General features: G+C 37.5%; 1 protein-coding gene across 1 annotated transcript in view; it reads left to right on the top strand.

Moving 5' to 3' along the window:
• Positions 1–24304, top strand: part of LOC139968849 (bone morphogenetic protein receptor type-1B-like) — an 89341-nt gene that overhangs the window by 36780 nt on the left and 28257 nt on the right. The window contains exons 3-4 of the mRNA XM_071973392.1: positions 20047–20207; positions 22882–22996. Of these exons, the coding sequence (XP_071829493.1) occupies positions 20047–20207; positions 22882–22996 (276 nt within the window). The remainder of the gene's footprint in view (positions 1–20046; positions 20208–22881; positions 22997–24304) is intronic.

Genomic DNA, 24304 nt, shown 5'->3' with positions numbered 1-24304 from the left:
ATAAAGGACTAAGTTACAAATCAATTTCGTAGAGGATTTTCAAAATAATGACTGTCACTGACATCTCTCAGGATATGTATTAAAATTGCCATGTTGCACTAAGCATTCATTTCATACCAAATTCATCCCACATTTTGACGAGAGCCTCACCGCATTCGTTTAACGGGACATTGAATTCAATATCATCGTTAGACAGTGTGAAATTGAAAATGAAAAAGAAAAAAAAAAGAATAATAAAAAAATTGGGTCAATATAGTGATTTGGTATCAGTTATTAAAAGTACACATTGATAGATGAGTTATGACACATTGAGGTGTTATTCCTAAGTGTTAATAAGTTCAGTAACCTGTTTAATGCCTCTGTGGGGATTAAGGGACGGATATTCAGTACTTGTTAATCATTTCCATGAGATAAACCTTGGGAGAATTATTCAACAGCTCATGAATTTTATTATTAACCTGTGAAAGAGGTCATGCAGAGAGCGTTTTTAACTCACACAGATGTAGGTCAGTGTCAAGTCAAATGTACTGTTAGGCCCAATTCTCCCACAAAATATGCTTTACAGACCTGTCTGTTTACAATAAATCATCAGAAGTTTCTGCCTATCTATGGGAGGATTGCCCATTATGGGGGTGCTGTTAAACAGAAAGCTCGATCACTCCGTGGTGGTGGCCGTTGTGACTTCCTCCTGATCATTGACTGATTACCCACGGCTCTGTACAGCAATTTGTAACAGTTCAATGAAAGCAGAGAAATTCACACAAATTAATCTTGTGTATTATTTAGAGAACAGCGTCTAACTTGGTTGCAGTTGCAAGGAGGATGATGGTACACAGTACCTTCCCTTTGCTCTAGATGGGTACGGATGTTCTTTTTAGAAGGACACGGTGATGGCATTCTCTATCACGTTGCTCAGTGGTTAAGCAGTTCTGTCCTTCAACTGTGTCGTCGATGGTTTGATCAGATTTCGCCAGGATGAGATAGATTTTAGCCTGGAAATACTCGAACACAAGGAAAACATTTCCCAAACTACACTGTGCATGCTTTAAGCTTTACGGTATGATTACGGTAAATGGTTGAAATAATTCCCGAAAATTAACTAATTTTTTGCCTTCTTTAAACTGAGTTTAAAGTGTATCAATTTTAGCCAGTTCTCGTCGACATCTTATATATAAAATTGCTTTAAAAATAGTGGCCTGTAGCAACCATCAGCCAAACTTTTGCACTCATAAAGCCGGTCAAGTGTAGAGTGTTCTAACCATAAAGCCCCCCATTCATTCATTATCCTCTATGGGGTGTACCATACAACTTCATCACAACTCTTTATAAATTCCACATTCTTATTTTGTGTGGCAAGTGAAAGCCTTGTTTACTGTACTTTACTTAAAAAACTTTTTGTGGTTTTTGTCAGAGGGCACCAGGGGTATTTATAGGGCACTTGGATAATGGGATCAAGCAGAGTAGTAAAAAAGGCCGGCTTTAGTAGTATCTAAGGAAATCCTTTGAGACTGGTAGTTAGGTAATAGGATTACTCCAGCTTTGTCAGGTTTATTGGAAACTTGAATTGCCAATGGAAATATTGACTGGGACTGTAAATGGTTCGCTAGTAATCATTCTCCCTTGCGCATGTGACGGGCATAGACATTTCTATAGTTTTTGTAAGCTGTACCTGGATTTACTGAATTGCAATCATTTTAGCTGCCTGCTGTATGTTATGTGATCTACCGTGCAGCAATGTTTATATAATTTGATAGTTTAGAACCTTTATTATAGTTTCAGTAATGACTATTTCATCATTTTATGTTTAAACCATTTAACAATCTTATTTCTTTCACTTACCCATTTACCATATCATTTGTTTAATCTTAACAAGAACTGTTTTTTTGATGTACGCCTATTTATAAATATTTTATATTTATACTGACCAGTTTAAAATAAACCGAAATCGAAATCTAATGTTATAAAACTATACCCAATATTACATGTGATATATTTTAAATGTACACAACATGCCATAGTCGACCGCAAATTTACAAAAACAGGATGCTTACATTCGGAATGTAAGTAAGTTTATATTATGTAGCACTTGACAGGCAGCATTCAAGAATGACTCCAGACAGAAGCTGAAAATATTTGGAAATGTCACAGAATATTTAAAACTGAGCAATCAATACAAGAGCCTGCCATTCATAATTCTTAAAAAAAAAATTGAAAATTTTCCTCTTTTTCACTTTGAAATTTTTAAAATGTCAGTGCCCTCTAACTTTAATACAATTATTTATGAGGGCTATTTGTCAGAAGTAGATGTAAAGCAGTTTGTTAAAAAGAACTTCAGTTTCTTGGTGAACCTGAGGAGTGTCTTGAACCACAAATACTGTAGGGAAGGAAATCACAAATATCTTTTCATGAACATTATTATTGTACAAATATTGTTGTTGTATTTGCTTTGTCTCTCTATTGAATGGAATCAAGATACAACATCCCATGTCCAGATCAAACTTTAGAGACCTTTTGACCTAGAGTTTGTAATATTGTTCCATTTGTGACATATGAAATTATAATATTTGCATTTAATAGGTTGCCAACACAAACACAAACACTGCAGCAATGTTTATACAATTTGATAGTCTAGAACCTTTATTATAGTTTCAGTAATGACTGTTTCATCATTCTATGTTTAAACCATTTAACAATCTTATTTCTTTCACTTACCATTTACCATATCATTTGTTTAATCTTAACAAGAACTGTTTTTTTGATGTACGCCTATTTATAAATATTTTATATTTATACTGACCAGTTTAAAATAAATCAAAATCGAAATCTAATGTTATAAAACTATACCCAATATTACATGTGATATATTTTAAAGGTACACAACATGCCATAGTCGACCGCAAATTTACAAAAACAGGATGCTTACATGTATTCGGAATGTTAGTAAGTTTATATTATGTAGCACTTGACAGGCAGCATTCAAGAATGACTCCAGACAGAAGCTGAAAATATTTGGAAATGTCACAGAATATTTAAAACTGAGCAATCAATACAAGAGCCTGCCATTCATAAGTCTTATAAAGTTTTTTAAAAATTATCCTCTTTTTCACTTTGAAATTTTTAAAATGTCAGTGCCCTCTAACATTAATACAATTATTTATAAGGGCTGTTTGCAGAAGTAGATGTAAAGCAGTTTGTTTAAAAAGAACTTGAGTTTCTTGGTGAACCTGAGGAGTGTCTTGAACCACAAATACTGTAGGGAAGGAAATCACAAATATCTTTTCATGAACATTATTATTGTACAAATATTGTTGTTTTATTTGCTTTGTCTCTCTATTGAATGGAATCAAGATACAACATCCCATGTCCAGATCAAACTTTAGAGACCTTTTGACCTAGAGTTTGTAATATTGTTCCATTTGTGACATATGAAATTATAATATTTGCATTTAATAGGTTGCCAACACAAACACTTTACAAAACTGGGTCACTGATAGTTTTCTGAAACTCTGGAAATATTTGACAAGTGTCTTCAGTATCAACCATAAAACATAAGAGTTCTTAAAGGGATATTCCGGTGGCAGAAGTCGATTGCTTAAAATTACAATGTTTCCTGGAAGTTTTCTCATTTCTGCACATCAAAACCACATCTTCATATCATGTTGTATGATGAAAATATGAGTTTTTTCAAATTTGGAGGGTTTTTAGTGTGAATGCATTCAGGCACACAGGTATGGAATGTTTTAAAAGAGTGGGGAATTTATTTGACTTTACATCTTACATTCATGTCCTAAGCATACATTTACAGACATTTTGCCCTGTTTGTCTGCATCAGGTCTTATTTACTGAAACTTTCTAACACTTTGGAGTTTTATAAAATTCCCAAAGTTCTGCAAATTGTAGGGACCAAGAACAAAATGGTGGAACAAATCCAACTGGAAACATGATCATTTCTCATGCAAGTCTGTAATCAGAGCCATCTGTTATAATAACATTAAATCTGATAGTGGAAAACCTCTTGCATTGTCGTGGCACATGTGTGTCAGGTTCTTATCTCTCGAAATGCTTACAGAAATACTATCTGGTCTGTCTTTTAACAAATATGTTTCAGATCAAATGACTACATTTGTGTGGCAAATGGGTTTTTTCAAATGTGCTGTTACCGACGAGACCATGGCGTAGTCTGCTAATAAGCCGTAGAATGCCGACTATTTTCTTAACGGCCCATATTGCTCTTTGTATCCTTCTGGGGGGAGGGTTTCTTCGGTCACCATCCATTAACTCTGTAAAATTAACAGAGGGAAGTCTGGAAGGAATATCTTTAACCTGTCTGAAACATTCGTGAAATGTTTCTAAAAATAAAGATGAAGAATCTACGAAATGATTTGTTAAAAGTTTTCTCTTCCTCGCCGGCGGTGATGGGCAAGACTTGACAACCAGGTGTATTTTTCTTCATAATATTTATGTGAACGGCTCATTACCTTTCGAAGAAAAAGGAGACTGAAAGTTAATGGTCCGAGTTTTTTATGTTGTCAATCGTTTCTTCTCTTTAGCTCAGGAAGGAAACCGAGGATTTAGTCGGGAGTGATCTCGTCGTAATTTAGTTCCGTCCGGAAGTCCTGTCTTGGCCATAACGTAGGGTGTTTCCCAGGTTGAACCGTGCTATGTTTTGAAAAGGAATATAGGAACAATGAAGATATTAAGTACATAGTTTTATTCCTGAACGAGGACTTTTGTTTTAATTAGTCGACCATCAATTCAAGTGGTTAAGTGATTCCAACTCCTGACCTACTGTAGCCCAATGACCTAATACTTTCGCTCAGAAAATAAAAAAATGACAACATCTAAAATTGTTTATACTGGTTGCCGCTGCCGGTCTGAAAATATGAACGCCCACTGTTCTTAGCTGGTCTACAGTAGAGCTATAATATGAAAATACACAGATACGGTTTATGATTATCAATATTTGCTTTTAAAAAACTGCAATATTTTGCCGAGGTTTTGCCGGTATTAGAGGTAATGTAGAAACCTCCATGTACATTAGTGGCACTCCAAATCTAATTATTTTGTTTTGTTTCTTTACAAAAACAATTTTTAATGGTGATATTTGACTTTTTACCAAATTCTCTCAAGCTGCTTTTTAAACAGTGGTCAGTGCAAAGTGTATAAAGTTAAAAAATTCTCTTTTGATCCAAGTGTTAATTAACCTGGTGATTAGTTCATCAATTTCTTTAAGTCTATTTATTTTGTTAATGATCTTCCTGTTGCTTGGGAGGAGAAATTGACTTCTTAATGGGGCTGTGCACTAAACTTACCTGTGGGATAGTCTAGCCACTGTTGCTTGATAAATCCCTCAGTTGTTTTAAGGGGTCATACTACAGTACCGTGAGCAATTACAAGCACTCGGTATTGAAATGTACATTCTGAGCTGCTAGGAGTTTTTTATTTTTTATATCAAACTTAAAAATGATGCCTAATTGAGTCATTCTGAAATAGTGTAATATGAATTAAATGCACAAACTTTTGAAACCAAATTTTTACCCAAGGAGTACGTTCAGCACAATTGCAGACACACATGTATACCACCACGTTTTTTTTTAAGAAAACCTCCGGTTCTCGACGCTTCTAATTTTACCACAATCACTATGTCACAGTTTGCTTTGGTTGCGTAAAACCAACTGTGATCCGAAACTGTAATTTAATTCTCAAACTTGAGGGAGAATTTGTTTTCAAAAGACTCGGCCATTGCTTAAATTTTTGAAATAGGATTAGATTCTGAGAAGCCCTTAAGGAAAGGCAAGAATCGATAGCAAGGAGACACCATATTGGCTGAATGTGATGGTGGTGGGAATACTGTACATACACAACAGAGACGACACATATGTGTGTATGTATGTATGTATAAATACAAGTCCAGACAATGTCACCCAGAGAGCAAAGTCGTAGTACGTAAGTGTTTGCAATAGTTGATTAACGGAATTTACATAGCTGCATATTTGGGCAGGTGCTCTCTTCGCCATGAGTCGTCACATGCCGTGTTTACATTAATGCTAAAGGACTAGTCTAGAGTAAAGTTTAACATCAGAGCGAGAGCTATGATTAATCACATAGAGTATGATATCCATGTGTATTTGTATTCTATCATTCACCCCCACACTGGAAAAAAAAAAAAAAAAAACCTTGTGTAATCAATTGATGTTGTACAATATAAATATATATATGATGAATGCAGAATTGAAATGAATGTGCAAGAGTTTGATACTAATATTACAAAATCGAGATCATCCATAAACTTGCTGAAAATGATTAAACCTGACATGTGTTTTCGACTGGGGTATGGAGACAGAATGAGCTTTGCTTAGCATGTTTGCAGTTCTGTTGTGTCCTGCGTGTTTAGAACGAGACCGACGCTGATAATATGTGCGGACAGTACATGTATGGTCCGATGAATGAAAGCTTTCATGTGATTTACAATATGTGGGCCTGATTGTGTTTTTCTTGTATTTTTTTTTAATGTTTTTATTGTCTTTTTTATTAATGCATATGTGTACAGAAGCCTACATATTGAAGACTGCCACTGATCAAAAGTAACTATTATCCAATTCAGTGCCAAAATTTACTGAGCATATATCTGAATTCATAACAAAATGAAATAGTTATGGAAATTTTATGTGGAAAGTAATATTGAAATTGACTAATCATACTTTTAAATAGATTACTTACGTAGTACAGAGCGTGGTGTTTTCCAAGACAACTGAAGTTAGGCCTGATCAGTTGTTGGTCACCCTTAACTTTGATTCAAGTTACGTATATTGAATATCAAATTTGATTTGTCTGCAGAAACAACTAGATATCACAAGTTTGGAAACTTTTGATACAAGAACACATTACAGTACATCTCCCTTCCTCTCTCCCTCCCACCCCACCCCCTCTTCCCCCTATTCTATGTTACCTTCTTCTCTCTCCTTTCACACACCCCTCTGGGCTTTACCCATTCCCAGTTAAGTTACATAATTTCTTAACTGTCAGAGAAAATGTGCCCTTCTACAATTTATTTAGACACAATTAATTATGCGAATGGTATCTATGTGGCCTTTGTTGGATATCAACATGAATTTTTTCCAAACACATTTGTCTTGTCTGGTAGAGGGAGTCTTCTGTAGTTAATGTTCAAACCAAAGCATTGGTAAAGATTGATAACAAATGACAACTTGTCAGTACAAAACAAAGAACATTCTTTTTTTCCCGCTGCAATTGTAATTGCCCACATGTTTATGTTAGAACTTCTAGGTTTTTTTATTACACACACTGATTTTAGTATCGCTTTGTTGGTGTGTTTGATAGAGAAGAATGGTTGATAGATTTATTTTACCCTCACATGTGCCTGTTAAAGGTACTCTGCATTCCTCCCTCCCCTCCCCCCCCCCCACCCTCCCTTACCGAATCTGCTGGAAAGTTAAAGAATGGTCATTTATGCTCTAAATTCAACAAACGTGTTATTGTCTGTTGCTAGGCCTTTTAAATTTGGTATGGAGAGGGTAGAGATTATTGATAACCTTAAAAAGTAGATTTTTTGTGTTTGTTTTATAGTTAAAATGTAGCAAATTTTTGTTTAAAATGAAAAGAATTTACTTTTTAAATTTTTTTTAACTCTACTGACCGCCATATTGATATCTTTTCCCCTTCCCAAGCCCACAACTTGCCCATCCCCTGCCCACTCCTATCACTTATATCTTTCCACAAGCATCTTACTCCTTGCCAGCATCTCTCTTACCTCCTCCCCATCCATCTCCCCCTCTCTCTCCCTCTCCCCCTCCCCTCCCCATCTCCCCTCTCATCCCTCCCCCTCATCCCCTCCCCATCTCCCCCTCTCATCCCTCTCCCAGACAACCCAGAGAGCTATGTCAACAAGAGTAAAATTTAGCATGCCATTCAAGGGTAGGACAACCACTTTGGTATCGATTCCATTTGGCAATAGATTACAAAACCGTCGTCTCCAGTCACACTGCGCCTCGTACTCTCCGGATAATGGAAGACTCTGTACACGATATCCTTTGAGATTACTGCTAATGGTAGTGGTAAGCCATCCTCTAACCAGCACACTAAATCCCCTCCTCTTTGCCTCTCCTCCTTAGTCTTCTGCTGCAAGTCTCTCCCATCAGAGGTTGGAAAACTTGCTAGATCCCAGTCCTCTCCCATCTTTTGTTTATTTGCACAGGGTTTGTACTAATGGAAGCCTGACTAGTGGTTTTGATATTTGACTTCCGTACTTTATTGCATGTGCAAGCCATGTTTGACTGTCAGCGCCCAAATAGATAGATCGTAACTTTCTCCAGAAAAGGAAACACTTTTTAGCCTTTTTCGTCCAAACGGATGACGCCAGGATCACTGGAATGTCTCTGATGTATTATTTTTTAGTGAAAATAACAGTATATCTCTTGTCATATTCAGCCAAAATGTATACATGTTTCCATATTCTGGCGAGTCTGCCAAGAACCTCAGCAGGTATCTGTATAATGTTACTGTCTGTGAGCAACATGAGGGCAAATGAATATACATGTATATTTAGAAAGAAAGAAAGAATAGACAAGAATCAGGATTTCACTCGGCTTCAGTATTCATGTCAAGATGCACACCTGTACAATAGTACTTGTGCAAAAGCATTTAGTGCGTGTGCAAAATTATTAGTACGTGTGCAAATTAGAATTTCACCTAGGTATGTACAGTGAGTATGGGTATGAGCTAGTCCAGGGCTGTAACAACTAGTAGGAGTACATAACTCTGCATTAGTATTCAGCACTACTCTGGGAATGATCTTCTCAGGATCTCATAGCAACATGCAATGCAAAGTTGGCCAGTACAAATATAGTTTGTAAATAGCAGTTTTTGTACTCAGGAACCATTGTATTCCATATTCCTTAGGAAAATTAAAAAAAAAAAAAAAAATATTTATTGCTTCTATTATAATAAATTCCACTCCCCTCCCCCCCCCTCCCCAAGTATGAGTACAATCCACCGGGCGAGTACATTAAAAGCCTCTTCACAACTGTAAACCACCAAGTTATTACTGCTTCTATTTAAAATCTGCGTAACAGTACAAATTTAACCGGCAGCTACAAAAACAAATCCATCGGAGCGAGGTACAGGTAAATCGGCCAGTTTTTGGGGGTACACAAAGATGTCACCAATATCAAACAATAATGAACGCTTTTCCTTTTTCAAGTAACGCTTTTGGAATATGATCACGGAAACATCTTGCATTGATTCAACTTAATGTTTAGTCAAATGTAAACTTTTAAAAATTTATTAAGGCATGGGAATGACTGGAGGTGCCAGTCAGTGTGTAATTACTTTACTGGGCTCTCATCCCGCAATTTCATTTGAGACCTCGTAAAAATTGGTCTTCGAAGGAAAATAAACAGTTTGAAACGACAGTCGAAGGTTTATTACTGTAGCTGAAACCACAAAAATCTGTAACCCAAAATGTATTTCCAGACATGGATAACTTGGTTCAAAAGTTACCAAAATGGTCGATATTTATAAAAGCCGTCTTGATGAAGTACTAAAAGAGTCCCAGAGAGAAGCAAATGATAGGCTATGGAATTAATTATTTGACAATTTCAGCTATTTGGTGATTAGACTAAACTAAATGTTAGTTTACTGTATATAAAACCATCCAATGCCTGGCAGTGACCTTTTAATTTCTCCTATCTAAATGCCACTCACGTATTGTTAGTACCGGTACGCATTGCCAAACTTGCATGACGTTGACAAGAATTTGAATTTGATATTCATACAGAGAAGGATTAAATTAAATCCAGTTTATTAAGTAGTCCATAGCATTAATTGCCTGGCAAATGTCACAGTTTTTCATTTATCATACCTGTAGCTTTATGGATTTACAGCTGATGTAATTAAAAGATTCCTCGTCGCAATTAACACATCCACTGCAGGAAATTGGCATTACAGGCTCTCATATTAATAATGTCATGCTCATTGTTTTGCTTCTCTAGTTAATCATGTGCAAGAAATTGTCTAATTATGAAAAGGGGGGGGGGGGAGGGTGAACAAATTCAATTTGAAAAAAAAAAATTGAAAATAAACTAGACTTAGTCTTGAAAAGAAGGGAAAAATAGGATTTTTACAATTATTTTGGAGAAAACTTACGCTCAAAAGAGATATCCTTTGATAATTTGTAGTTCTGTCTGATTTTACACAATATTATCTTGTACTGTACATACGTTCCTTAGGTTTTTGACGGATTAGGTATATATAGCTAAACATTGTGTGTACTGTGTGTTAGATTTACACTCATCAATTATTCTCAGAGCACTCCATAATCTTCACTGTTGTCATGACTTCGTGTAAATCATCATCGGCTTTTCTCCCTGTTCTCTTTTCCTTTTTTTGATTCAAATAGTTCAGGTTAGAGAGAGATAGAAAGAAAGAAAAAAAAGAGAGGACAAAAAAAGAGAGAGAGAGAGAGAGATGAAAATTTTTGGAGTAACTAGCCCCAAAACAAACAATGCCATGCATCATTCCTTGTCTGCAGTCACAAGGAAAACAATCCCAGCTTTTGCATCTCCGCCACAAGGCTGTTAGACCGTGCTGCTTTTTCCCACATTGTGGGGGAAGGAGTGTCTTGTCGTAAACATGCCTCTGGTTGACCCGCTAACAAATCATTGCCGGGTCGTAAAAGTCCTGTGGTGACAGTGGCAGATTAATAGGAATCAGACGAAGGAGAGTTTCCTCCTCCTTCGCTGCTGCTGCTGACGATGTCGATCGCTGATAGAGGCAGGCAGATCGTGATTGTCAGCAGAGGAGGCTACCTTTTCACGATAAAATGATGATCACATCGAAAACGATGGCAAAAATTCCCCTCTCTCCTTCCTCTACCTGCAATCTTGTAGTCTATAAGACGTTGAGGGCTATAATTATGTAGTGGCTGTCACGTATCACAGAGCTTGATAGGCTGTAGGGACAGATGGAAGAAAATTTACCTGTTCAAAAAAATTTGGGGGTGAATTAGTCATTTAATTTGTAAAGCAAAAGTTTGCGTGCGATAACCTGTCACGTCCAGCGATGGTCATGTTAAGGACGGTAATTGGACTTTGCGTTTAATTATATGTGTCAGATTATTCAACTGTGGTAATTCTGTCATCAAGGTGTAAGAATTTGTAGCTGCTCTCATTAGCAGTCAAGGTGCAAGATTTTGATAGAGTGTATGTGTGGGGTTAAGGTGGGGGTGGGGGGAGTGTGTTTGGGGATAGGGTGGTTTGGACTTTGTGAGAAGTGGGAAAAGATAATCATAGAGTAGCTGTAGGATCTTCAACGATATGGGAAGCCAGTGTTGACCCGTGAAAATTGGTTTGTGAGGTTATGTGTCCAAGTTTTGTTGGCTAGGTGTATTGGAGTGTATACTGTATGTTATGGTGGAGACATGTTAGTTGTTGCTGTTGGTGGTTGAAGCTACTGAATTCTCCAAAGCTTCTAAACTGGAGAAGTAATCAATCAATTTTCTCCAACAGAACTTCAATCCTCACACCCCCCCCAATCAACCCCTCCCCATCAACCTGCCGTCTCCCAAGCAACAAAGCTATTTAAACAAATACTCTGCATTGTAAAGATGATAATGTATTCCTATAATGATGAATTCAAAAGAGGCAAAATGAGACGTATAAAAATTGCTTGGATTTTCCCCGTTGCAATAAAACATGTCCCTAAAAATTGAAAATATGAAATTTTGGTTGCTTTATGACGATGACAAAAAGCAAACACAGGATGAGATGAAAAGACAATCAATTGAAAAATGCTTGCTTGCTTAATTGAGATAATTGTTAGGAACGGAAGAAGGAAATGACAGTGAAACAGTGCTCCACAGACATCATCAACCTGCAAAGGTTTAATTAAAGTCAGAAGTGCCCAGTTGATGAACACTGGACGGTTTTATATAAACAAAGGGAATTCCAGGCAGAGGGAGCAGGTGAGGCAGGGGGAGGAGGGATGAGGCATGGGGAGGGGTGAGGCATGGGGAGGGGTGAGGCAGGGGGTGAGATGGGAGGGGTGAGGCAGGGGAAGGGTTAGGCATGGGGAGGGAGAAGGCATGGGAGGGGTGAGGCATGGGGAGGGGTGAGGCATGGGGAGGAGTGAGGCATGGGAAGGGGTGAGGCATGGGGAGGGATGAGGCATGGGGAGGGGTGAGGCATGGGAAGGAGTGAGGCATGGGAGGGGTGAGGCAGGGGGTGAGAGGGGAAAGGGGTGAGATGGGAGGGGTGAGATAGGTTGAGACAGGGGGTGAGAGGAGAAGTGCCAGCATGACAAATCTGGGTGGAAACAAAATGTTTTGCTTGTCAGTGTGCAATTATGACATTACACCTGTTTGCTTCACGTTCACTTATGGTACAAGCTGTGACTGTAATTTCAATTATCAAATATCCTGAGAGAGCCATGTAGAAATTGTTTGCAAATTTCATCACGTTGATGAGAACTTATATTTCTCTTTCATCAGTGATTTTTTTTTTCCTTCTCAGGATTAACCTTTTAAAAGTTATATAAAAAGCCTACTTATTTCCAAGCCTTTTTAAGCCTCTCAAAATTAAAAGTCAGTCTTTTCTTGCTCTTTTTTTTAACCCCATACAAAATATAGTACAAGTACTGAACTGTGTGTAGTATTGTTTACACAGTTCATTGAACAGTTTTGGTATATCTTTTATTCTTAATACACAATAAACGAAGAAAGGATTGTGACCTCTTGTGCAGTTAAATAGGGAGTTTGTTGTTTGTACCCTCCCCACTGTAACCCTTTGTACAGTAGGACCAGAATGTGTGAAATGGTTTTTTTTTTCGAGTCAATATTTGATGGACGATTGGTTCAGTGGTACACCATCCCTTAAATTTGTTTTTCTTACCACTTCTTTGGCCGAAAGGAAAACAAAGAGAATACCATGTAATGTTTGTTTGAAGCAGCATGTACTGTTTTTGTAACCTCTTGTAAAACTGTGTTGTTGATACAGAACAAAACAAGAAATTCTTTGGGTCCTTGGTGTACTTTTTAAGAATTCCTAAAAGTTCAAGTGCATTCAGTTGTGTATAATGTATATATACAGTGTAGTAATTGTTAAGTCACCTAGATAGCAATACAAGTTTGATGTAAAAAAAAATGGAGAAACTTCCAAAAATTTGTCAGTTTTGTCAGTCTTTTTTGGCATTAATGTCATACACTCTTGGGAAGATGTTTGTTTAAACTCACCTGAGTATGAATAATTAATCTTGTTATGTAAATAATATGAACGATTTTCAAACCTTCGGTCGGTTTCCGTATCAAGTTAAAGGGATGTCCCAGTTGCTGAATTTGTTATAGAATATATCAAACTCACATCCTCTGTACATAGGATCTTGTATGACAAAGAATTTTTCAATTGACTGTTTAGTGGTATTTTGTGAATTTACTTCGCTCCTCGCTTACCTGTCTCCTCACAACCTTAGCACCTCATTCTACCGTGCCTATAAAGTCCTGGTAAAATAATAACACTGTGCGCCCTCTATGACCGAACCCCCCCTCGGTCACTCCTCACTACTCATTCTACCATTAAAAGTGTCTTCACGTGAATTTCTTGTGGATATATTTCCCTTGGATTTCGTCTTGGTTTTCTTTAGCGATCTTTGGAAGTTTCTTTCCTCGGATTCTTAGGAGTATTGCAGCCCTTTCCAGCCCGATAAGTATCCTTTTTTGTTGAAAGGGAGGGTTTTGGGGACTGTTTTTATTCCTAGTGCGTTTCCACCCTTAGGTTTTTGCGGGGGTAGCAGTTCCGCGAACTGCCTAGGTTTCCCGCCAATTTCCCTTCCCCACGCTATAGGCGTGTCGTTGTATTTTCATGTTCATAGCATGTCTACATTGTATTTCTATTCACGATTTCTTCTTCTATATTTCGCTCTCTCATGTTCTTTTTCAGCTTGTGTTGATTTTGTTAGGCCACTTCGTAGCGTTTTTCGTATTTTGCCGTTGCTAGGTTACGCTACGTACCTCTACTCACCGTTATGTACCTCCCGTTCTCTCCCGTTCTCTTGTTAGTTTGCATTTTTCCGTAAGCTTAAGAGTTAGTCTTTCCTTAATTCGAGCGTTTTAGTTTGTCTCGTAACCAGCTGAAGTTTTTTTTTTTAACTTTCGATGTTTCGGCCAGGCAGAACCTGGGTGGAACACGATTTGTGTCTTAAGTGTAGAACCTACACCAGACGGGACCCATGCCTGGTCTGCATAAATTTTTCGCCAGCCCAGTGGCACTAGATAGACCAGTGGCTTACGAGTCTAAGAAGTCGAGTCGACGTCGACTACGAGTCGACTACGTGAGCGATCCTATGGAATAAGCCTTTCTTCCTATTTCTTTGGTGAATTACCAAGACAAACGCGTTAGTAAGTTGAAAATGGGGTAGGATACAACCCCAGCAAGTTACAAGCGCTAACACGCTCCGAACATACAGCATGCGCTTCATGAACAATGTTCGATGTTCCGACATCTTAAGCAGAGTTGCATTTCGTAGCACCTGATGGCCTAGTCTTGACTAGCCTAGGCGCTAGGTGGTTTCAATAGGAAGCTGGAAACCTTTACTGCACTACGTAAGTAAGTTTTGGAATTTGCATCTGGCACAGGCGCTTAGCCAAGGGGGGGCAAAGGGGCGACCGCTCCCCCCCTTGAGCATATTTTTTTTTATGATATCGCTAGTAATTTCAAAATAGAAAATGCAACTTACAAGGCCTGGGAAGTGTCATTTCCAGCGATCTGGAAGGCATTTTCAGCCAAAATTTTCTTGTACGCGTCACGGCAACCCACGGTCTTGGGAAGTGCCATATCCAGCGATCTGGGAGGCATTTTGGACATAATTTTCTTGTAGGCTTCTCGCCAACTCATGGTGGCGCTACGCTTAGATATTTTGCCTACAGGCTTCGCCCCTCCCTTGGCAAATTCCTCGCTATGCGCCTGATCTGGCACCAGCAGAGTTTAATAGGGATGACATCATTGCAAGTTCGGCTGAAAGTGTTTTAGTTTATAATATTTAACTCAGTTACCCACAGAGGACATTAAAATTTCTACAAATAAATTGCATTTTGATGGAATTTTAATATAGTGCAGAGAATATTTACAGCTTAAAAAAGGATTCCAAATGGTTGTCATTTTCAAGGATAAACCAGCAGCAAGATATAATACTGTAGCCTTAGTAAAGCTATCATGATGACATGTAGTCAAAATAGGTTAATAGTTTAGTTCATAGTTTAGTTTAGTTTAGAGACCCAAGGATCAGGAAGCCTTACAGTAGCTTATTTGAGACCCTATCCGTGTTAGATCATCAAAATAGGTTCCATTCAATGAACCATATCTTTGAGTCCAAAGTAAGATCTTGAGATGGAATCTTTCAACTATATTTATATTTTTCTTTTCCATCTATTCAATTAAGTGTCACGTTGTCTTTAATATACAATTTGAATAAAACTAAGTTCTTGCTAATCACAATTTTTCTTGGGGGAGGGGGGGGGCGTGGAGAAGAGGGGAGGGGTTGCGCTATAGGATACAGCATATACTTCATGTTAGTTCATACAGTAAAATTCTTACTTGGACTAATAGTACAGAGAATGGCTAAAGAACATATCAGCACTGTATAGAATGGAATTTGTAACCAACAATTTACGGTCATAAAATTTTTATTGTGTGCCAACTTCTGTGATGGAATGTGTATTGCATTTTATAGCTCATTCACTTGATTAGCTTCAGTCTAGTCAATATTAATGAACCATAACATTGTTTTTTCAGTTGTAGGTTTGGCCTAGCTGCCCTTTACGAAGTATACCCAAGCTTATGCAGTCAATCAAACTTCTTTCTTATCTAGTACTGTATTATCTGTATATATAGTATGTTAAAGCTGCTGCAGGGATCTCCCCTTTTTTTTTGGGGGGGGGAAAGGGGGTTTTGGGTCATACTTTGGTTAACAAAGAAGAATTGTGATTGTTTTTGATACAGTAGGTGCTCTTTTGTGTATTGACATCTGGTGCTACTGCCCTGCACCAGTTTATGTGGCCCTTGAGCTTACGATTCTTTACCTACATACAGTCATGTTGGTCAGATCAATGTGTTGAAGTGGTAGCTGGGCTCATGTAATTGGTATTTCACAGATCACAGAAGATGCCTAAATACTCATCATTTACAGTACAGAATGTTCATGTACTGAAGGAAGTAGGCAATGTTCTGTATGTTATTAACATACATTTTAACATGATATGTTCATGTTCTCTAAGACTTGACCCTTGAAATTGGGACTATTTACTGCCTAAATGCCAGTTAAGTTTGTCCTTTGCAAGTAGACAGGAGAAAAAAAAGATACCGGCAGTTTTCTGCCATTAGATATTAACAAATTCAACACATGGTAAGTCGATGAACTTGTTGTCAGTCAAAGAATCTCTAGGATTTTGGTGTACACGTAACGTAAGCCCGGTATTACTACTTTATTATCTGCAAATATTATTGGGGCCGCTCTCAAATGCCTGTACGGCATAAACTGGAAAATAAAAATGAAAAAAAAACATTTTTAGCCAGTAGATTTTTCTTAAATACGGGCACAATTTTTTAGCAAATACTAGTTAAAATTGTGAAATTGTATGCCTGAAGTCTGACAGTAATGTTAACTGATAACATTATGTGACTGCTGTAAGATACCGTGTAGTGGATGTTCATTAATTGCATTTAGTTCTGAAAATTGATGACATGCCGAGCATTGTTTAACAGTGTATTGAACTGTTTTGTGATCTTTATAGCTGCAGGTCTTACAAAACCTTCTTTGAGGCTTATGAAAATATGACATTTGCTCTGGAAAGATTTGTACTATGTACAGTAGCTCTCAACCATTTCATGTTCATATTGTTCCATATACTGCTGTGCATGCATACCCCCCCCCCCCCCCCATCCTCCACAGCAACAATTTAAAGATAATTTTTAAGCATAAATGTCTAAATTTTAGGACCAAGATGGATGAACACTACTATGTAAGACTCTTTTCTTAAAGCATCTTTGCTGTATCTCTACTGGTAGTTTAAGGTTACAATGGTTTGTATCACGTTGGACTATATCAGTGCATATTAAACATACCATGCTACTTGCTACAGTGTGCTCCAACATAATGGGTTGTGATTTTATATTTCTTAATCTGAGAGATGTATGCAGCTTGCAATCCTTTTGACTACAGTATCTTAAAATTAGCCTTTAATGCAATCTGACAGAAAATTTTGTGTCCCACGACTTTAATGTAATATGCTTCAATGTCATGTTTTGTCAGCAACAAACTCAAATTTTTACTTTCATCGTTGCTGACATAGTGAACTTTGGCGGTTGAAAGTAAAAAGTTTACGTTATAGGTGTACAGGATCTAACTATATTCTGCTTAGAGCCACCAGTTTGTGGTAAAGTCAGTTACAAAATGAAGATTTATATACTCTTAAATTTGTACATCTGTGGAATAATTAATCCAGTGTCACATCACAAAATGCGATGCAAAATGGTCAAATATATTATTTATTTTCTTGACCTGTATGTTTCATTGTAAAACGCCTTAGAGCGATTTTATATTGGATTAAGCACTATATAAATTCTGTAAAATAAATAAATAAATATATATATAAATTGCTAGACAAGTGCAAAGATGTGACATACAGTTTTTTTTTTGTACACAGGAACCATAGTAATTTATAAGAACTAAAGTTCAGTGTTTCAAAACTGCTATTGTGCTATGTACACAAAACTTTGAACACTAAATTATTCCCTGATGTCTGCTTACTCTGTATAAAATGTTACATCTTACAGTACATATACTGTATTACATACCCCAATGGTATATATTCCCATGATGAAGTACTACAGCAGATTACTATTACTTATGTCTCATTTGGAAGTAAACTGCCATCCCACTTTTCTTTCTTCTTCTTCTTTCGAAAGATTGTCATTAGAGATAAGATGACAAATAGACATGGATCATTTATTTGTTGGAACCAAAAAAAAAAAGTCAGAATTATTAGACAGTTATTATCGGTTTGTAAATTGATGTGAGTTATGAAGGTTTAGTCCTCATCTAAATGGTGATTGATGGACTGATGTTGACAGAGAGAACTGTTATCTATAATTGTTTCCTTCCTCCCCATAAAAAAAATCTGTCTGTATGAATCATGGCGTAAACTTGTTTTTCCCTTGTTTTTTTTTTTAAGTGTATCATGAAAAATGATTACCTTCTTTTATTGCTGGGTAGATAACTGAAACATTTTCAAGGTCAACAGGTTTGGAGAACTGTCTTCTTTTTTCCCTTTTTTTTTTATATCCTTTTTTGTTATCCTGTTCTCCTTTGATTTTAATGACGATATATATCGTCGGAGCGAGAAGGTTGCCTTGGGCTGTTGTCACAAGTCATAATCTGTTATGGGTTATGACTTTGAGAATGCGATATTTACAACAACTACTTTTAACTCCCTGGCATTCAGTGACTTATAGTTTTCCTTTTTTGAGCCAAAAGTTAGCATCATTTTCATCCGGTAAAATTTAATGGCATTTACAAGTCAGGACATTGTGGTACTGTATGTTCGGCAGAGAGGACATTGTGGTATGAAATTACATGTTAATTAGTTTTGTCCATCAAAAGAGACATGTCTTCAATAAGAGAGACATCGTCATCGCACATAGTCATACCTGCTTCCTCTACAGCAGTTCTGTAGCCAGCACTGGTTTGTGACTTTGTGTCTATTTTGAGTCCCTGTTAATAAACAGTCTCCATCAAGACAACTTTGGGTGTTCACTTTGGTGGGTGTCGCACTATTTACTTCGTTCCTCGCTTGCCTGTCTCCCCACAACCTTAACACCTCCTATCATGCCTAGACCTTTTAACACTGTGCGTCCTCTATGACTGGCTATGTACAGTACCTGTACATGCGTCCCGATAGCTCTTTTTTTGTGTTGGCATGTTCGTTCAGAGGCAGGGTTTACTTTCTGAATTTGCCTGCTTAGGTCTATTCCTATTACTGATTGTGTACAGCAGAAGAAATGACTGACAAAATTGAAAAAATTAGCTTCACTCCTTTCTTAATCTGTCTTTACAATCAAGGTGCCCCAAGATTTCCCTTCTACTGTACATACTTAATCTACAGACTGCCAAAAACTTATAATAAACAGAATTTTCCCAAATAAATCAGATGGAAACATTTTCTCCAACTTTTCTATGGAAACATCCTAAATGCAAACAAACTGAGATGGAAGAACTTTGTTGAGAATCTTAAACATGTGCTTGAGAATCTCTCAACAAATATTGTGTATCTTGTTTTTGCTGGAGACCACTCGAATTGTTTTACTCTGTCGTTGACCTGTCATCAAATTTCATTTGCAAACACACTACACCAAGAGTCTCAGCGTACCCGCAATATTACATCAAGCTTCAATTGATTTTATTTTAAAAAAAAATGAGAATATAGAATCGAGCGAGTGTACTGTATATCAATTATTTTTTTTTGCCGTAGATTTATTATCCTAATTATTTTCTCTCATTATCTCATAGTTTGGAGATAATTATTTTCTCTCGTTATCTTATAGTTTGGAGTTTGTTTTCGTCATAATTGTTGTCGGTTGTTACCGAACGTGGTATTATTAATTCAGTAGCGTCCTTTAGATTTCTCACCATATATTGTTACATCATGTTGGACATAATAAAACATACATGTTTACTTCGTTCCTCACTTACCTGTCTCCTCACAACCTTAGCAACTCCTTCTACTGTGCCTAGAATGTACTGGTAACCTTTTAACACTGTGCGCCCTCTATGACCAGAACCCCCCCTGCCCCCGGTCTGTGCCCTTCATTCTCATTCTACCATCCAAAGTGTCAACATCGTGCGTTTTGTTGTCCGGATTTCCTACAGCGATTTTTTGTATGGAATTGGAACCTATGTTCTTGGTCTTTTCCATAATTTGGATACTGAATTAGTAAGTTTTTGAATTAACATTCTGTGACTTTTTTCTTTGTCTACTTGCAGGTCACTCGGTTGTTTACCTCCGACTGGAGATGGCGGCCTTATGCTTTGTAAAGCCCAAAAGCACCACATCCCCAGAGCGATGAGATGTTGTAATGACAAGCCCTTTTGCAACCTTTATCTCAACACAACACTCCCTCCAATTACCACAACAAGTATTCCAGGTGAGGTTTATGTAGACATGGTTGTTTTGCATGGTTAAGAAAACTCTGTGGGAAAAAGAGCAATCTGATGATTAGATTTACTGTGCTCCTCCTCTCTGACTGGTAGATGTGGAAGAATGACATGGCAGTGGGTCATGAGAAGGGCAAAGATTATGATACCAAATGTTTGATAAGTTTAGTGTCGTTAGTTGTAATGCATGCCCAAACCACTAAGTTTTGGGGGGATTAGTTGGGTGTTTCACAACCTTTTTGAGGGTTATTTGGGTGTTTCACAATGTTTCGGGTGTTAGTTGGGTGTTTCACTAAGTTTCAGGTGGTAGTAGGGTGTTTCACTAAGTTTTGGGTGTTACACTAAGTTTAGGGTGTTGGTTGGGTGTTTCACTGAGTTCCGGGTGTTATTTGGGCGTTACACTAAGTTTTGGGGGTTAGTTGGGTGTTTCACAGAGTTTCGGGTTTAGTTGGTTGTTTCACTAAGTTTCAGGTGTCGGGTGTTTCACTAAGTTTTGGCTGTTACACTTAGTTTCGGGTGTTGGTTTGATGTTTCACTGAGTTCCGGGTGTTAGTTGGGTGTTTCACTGAGTTCCGAGTGTTATTGGGGTGTTTCACTGAGTTCAGAGTGTTAGTTGGGTGTTTCCTTGAGGTTTGGGTGTTAGTTTGGTGTTTCACTGAGTTTCGGGTGTTGGTTGGGTGTTTCACTGAGTTCCGGGTGTTGGTTGGGTGTTTCACTGAGTTTTGGGTGTTAGTTGGGTGTTTCACTAAATTTTGGGGGTTAGATGGGTGTTTCACTGAGTTTTGTGGGTTTAGTTGGGTGTTTTCGTTTATCCCGTTTCCTCTCCACTGGAGAGCTTGCCAGATTCTTCAATGATATATTCATCGATATCGGACGTCGGCAGTTACAAGCCAACAGTGGGTGTGCAGTTGATTTTGCTGACCTGTACATACTGTAGGCTTGAAAGTGTAAGCAAGGAGAGCTTTGTTACAATGTGGAATTTGTTTTAGAAAGTACTCTCAATGAAATAGGCACAACTTTGGATGGTAGTAGTTCATTTAATTATGCTACTGAATAACCTTCTCAAGCCAAGGCCTATAACACAGATGATGGTGCCTGTTGTTGGTCTTCAAGGATTTTATGAATTCCCAATTCATCTCAGCAACCAGCTTTTTATTCCCCAAAAGGTCACCATCAAATTAGACCACTGACTGTACACTGTATGGTATAGCAATTACTTACTACAATTTGTTTTTCTCTTCTGCTCACAGTAGGAAAAACAAAATAAAACCAGCAGGTTACAAAATATCCTTGAAAGGGAGAAAAACAAGAAAATTTTTAAGAAGATTCTGCTAGTTTTTGAAACATCAGGCTCTTTTAACTTTTCTATATAAGAAAGTAGACTGTGTAGCATCCGCCTCACAGATTTACTCAATAAAGTCAGTTGGCTTGTGACATGTCCCCTTTAAAGCCATTGAAGACTCGCCCTAAACCGCGTGCGGCCATCTGAAAAAGTTAACTTTCTGTTGCTTGCAAGTGACGTTTTGTTTGTGTCGCTACAAAATGCAGACAGTAATGAAACGTGATACCTTGTTATCTTTAGCTGGACCTGAGATATCCATCGCTGTATCGTTTGTATACTGTGCTGTGGGTATTGACCGCAGCTGTATGTACTGACTGTACAGTAGTGTCTAATTACCGATGGTAGCAAGCTGTGTGTGTATTTTCTGGGATCGATGGTCGTGTTTAACACTTCTGTTACACCTCATTCGAAACTAGGTCAAATTACCGGCATCAGACGTTTCTTTTTGCGCGAGTCTTCACACCCTTTAAGCTTCTGTGCTAGTTGGCAAAACATTTCCCCTGTAAAATGAGATCATTCTATCTATAACTTTCAAGCACTCAACAATATTTGAGAATAATTTGGAAGACCAGAACCATAGAAAGGCTCTCAGGAAAAATGTTTAACCATGACAGAATTGGGAGCAACGATTGTCGACCTGTGATTTTGCCAGTTTTGCCAAGCTTCATGGAGAAATTTCGTGTTAATTAGCGATAATGTCAAGTGCGATGTTATTAAATTTGATTGATGGTAAAAGTACATCAACATATACGAGAAGAGGGGGAAGGGGATGGGGGGTTTGAGAAATAGGACAATCGCGCCAAAATTTCGAACTATACGTTTTAAAAACTTTCTTTCGTTTATAGGGCTGCTATATTTATTCAGGGTGTTGTTCCACAAAACCTACTTTAATCATTTGCTATTAACTTTTGATTTATTATTTGTACATATAGTACATGCTATTTCAAGCTTTATAACTCTTTAAAATGTTTTAAGTATCCTATTTATAAATATGTACTTTCATGTATTTATACTGGATTTTAATAAACTTGAAGGGAAATCTGAAGAACGGGTAAGTCATAAAGACCTGAGTTTTTGAGTTATTGTACATCCATACGATGAATGCTTCAGTGGAACTGAATTTTACATTGTGTTGTAACTTAGGAAGGACTGTTACCTTTCATTTAAAACTGATGAGTTTATGGGAAGTAAGTTATAGGAAAGTAAGGATAAAGGAAAAAGGTGAGAAAGTTAAAGAGGAAAAAAGGGTCTGTGATTGCTTAAAATGAAAAATAGTTACCAAGATTTCTACCAAAATGTTGTTTTTCCTTTGTTTTCTATAGGTGGTATACCAGAACCTTCAAACCAACCACACATGCTACACCAAATAGTACTGTTATTCTCGGTAACAGTGTTTGCTGCTGCCTTCATTCTTATTCTCACCTTTTTTTACCTCAGGTAAGAACTTTTCTATGAACAGAATTCCTGTCCTTCTTCCCGCCGCCCCCCCCCCCCCTTCCAAGCCCACTTTCTTCAGCCTGACCTGTTCTCACTATACCATCTCATTGGTCTGTATGATCGTGATACTTGAAAACTTTCCCAAACAGCTAAGCAAAATTGTTATTCATTTAGGAGATATATTCCTCAGCTTCGAAGACTGAAGACAACAAAGAGAATGCATAAAAGCTTACACTTCCCAGTGGTAATACCACATCACAGGTGGACAATAGGGCAGCCTGGTGACACAAACATTTGAATCTATATATATTCCAAATGGAGAAGCAAAATTTTCTTCTCTTTGGGGAGTTTGTCAAATCACAAAGATCTCTATTATATAAGGTTAACATGATGATTTGGTTTTCGTCTCCTGTAATAAGCAAACTGGGATCTAGTTGTAGCTTAGGAGGCTAGCAACCCTAAAAAAATATATTTAAAAAAATAGATGTATGTATTGCTATATATATATATATATATATATATATAGATAGCCGTCATTTTCAGTATTCCAGATTTTTTTAAGGGTCCCGAGGAGCAAATGCAAAAGCATAGGATATGAAGTACCCCTGGATTTACCACAGTAGGATAGTTTCACTAACCCGAGTTCATCCGTCCTTATGTCACACATGTTCCAACTTGTAACTACTATCATTGTAAACATGGCCCAATAAATACATCAATTTCATTGGCTGTAGTACTTACTAACATACATATATGTATAGATCTATTTGTAATGTTGCTTTCATCCAGATGTGATACATGTACATATAAGGTTGACACCCAACTCATAAATATCCGGTACACCCTCCCCCTACTATCTCACACCCATCAAAACCTCTCTTATCTTTGATATGTTTTTGTTACCCTCAATCATGAGACCCAGGTGCTCAAAAATTCCAAGATAGTTCAGATAATCTCAAACCTGGCCAGACAGGCTGGAACCGAGAGAGAGGGAGAGGGGGAGAGATTGTATATATAGGCCTATATCTACCAGTCTTCTCCCGGAATAGTGTTGGTGACATTTACCCCTTGGGCTTGTACTGTTTGTTATTGGTGTAAAGATTATGATATTTTGTAATTCATTGCTTTTAGCATTAATTTCAAGGGCATAACCCCCCCCCCCCCATCCCATTCTTGTTGGATGTTAAAGGGTATCCTAGATTTAAGGAAGATAAAAGATAAGAACAATAGAATGTTTGAGATGGGTTTATGTTGTGTCATTTCCTTGTTGGTGATTTACAGTTTTGATCTGTTTTTAAGCAACTCAAT

Source organism: Apostichopus japonicus, chromosome 6 (assembly GCF_037975245.1).
Source record: "Apostichopus japonicus isolate 1M-3 chromosome 6, ASM3797524v1, whole genome shotgun sequence".
NCBI classification, from domain to species: Eukaryota; Metazoa; Echinodermata; class Holothuroidea; order Aspidochirotida; family Stichopodidae; genus Apostichopus; species Apostichopus japonicus.
This window is presented reverse-complemented; position numbering and strand designations above follow the sequence as displayed.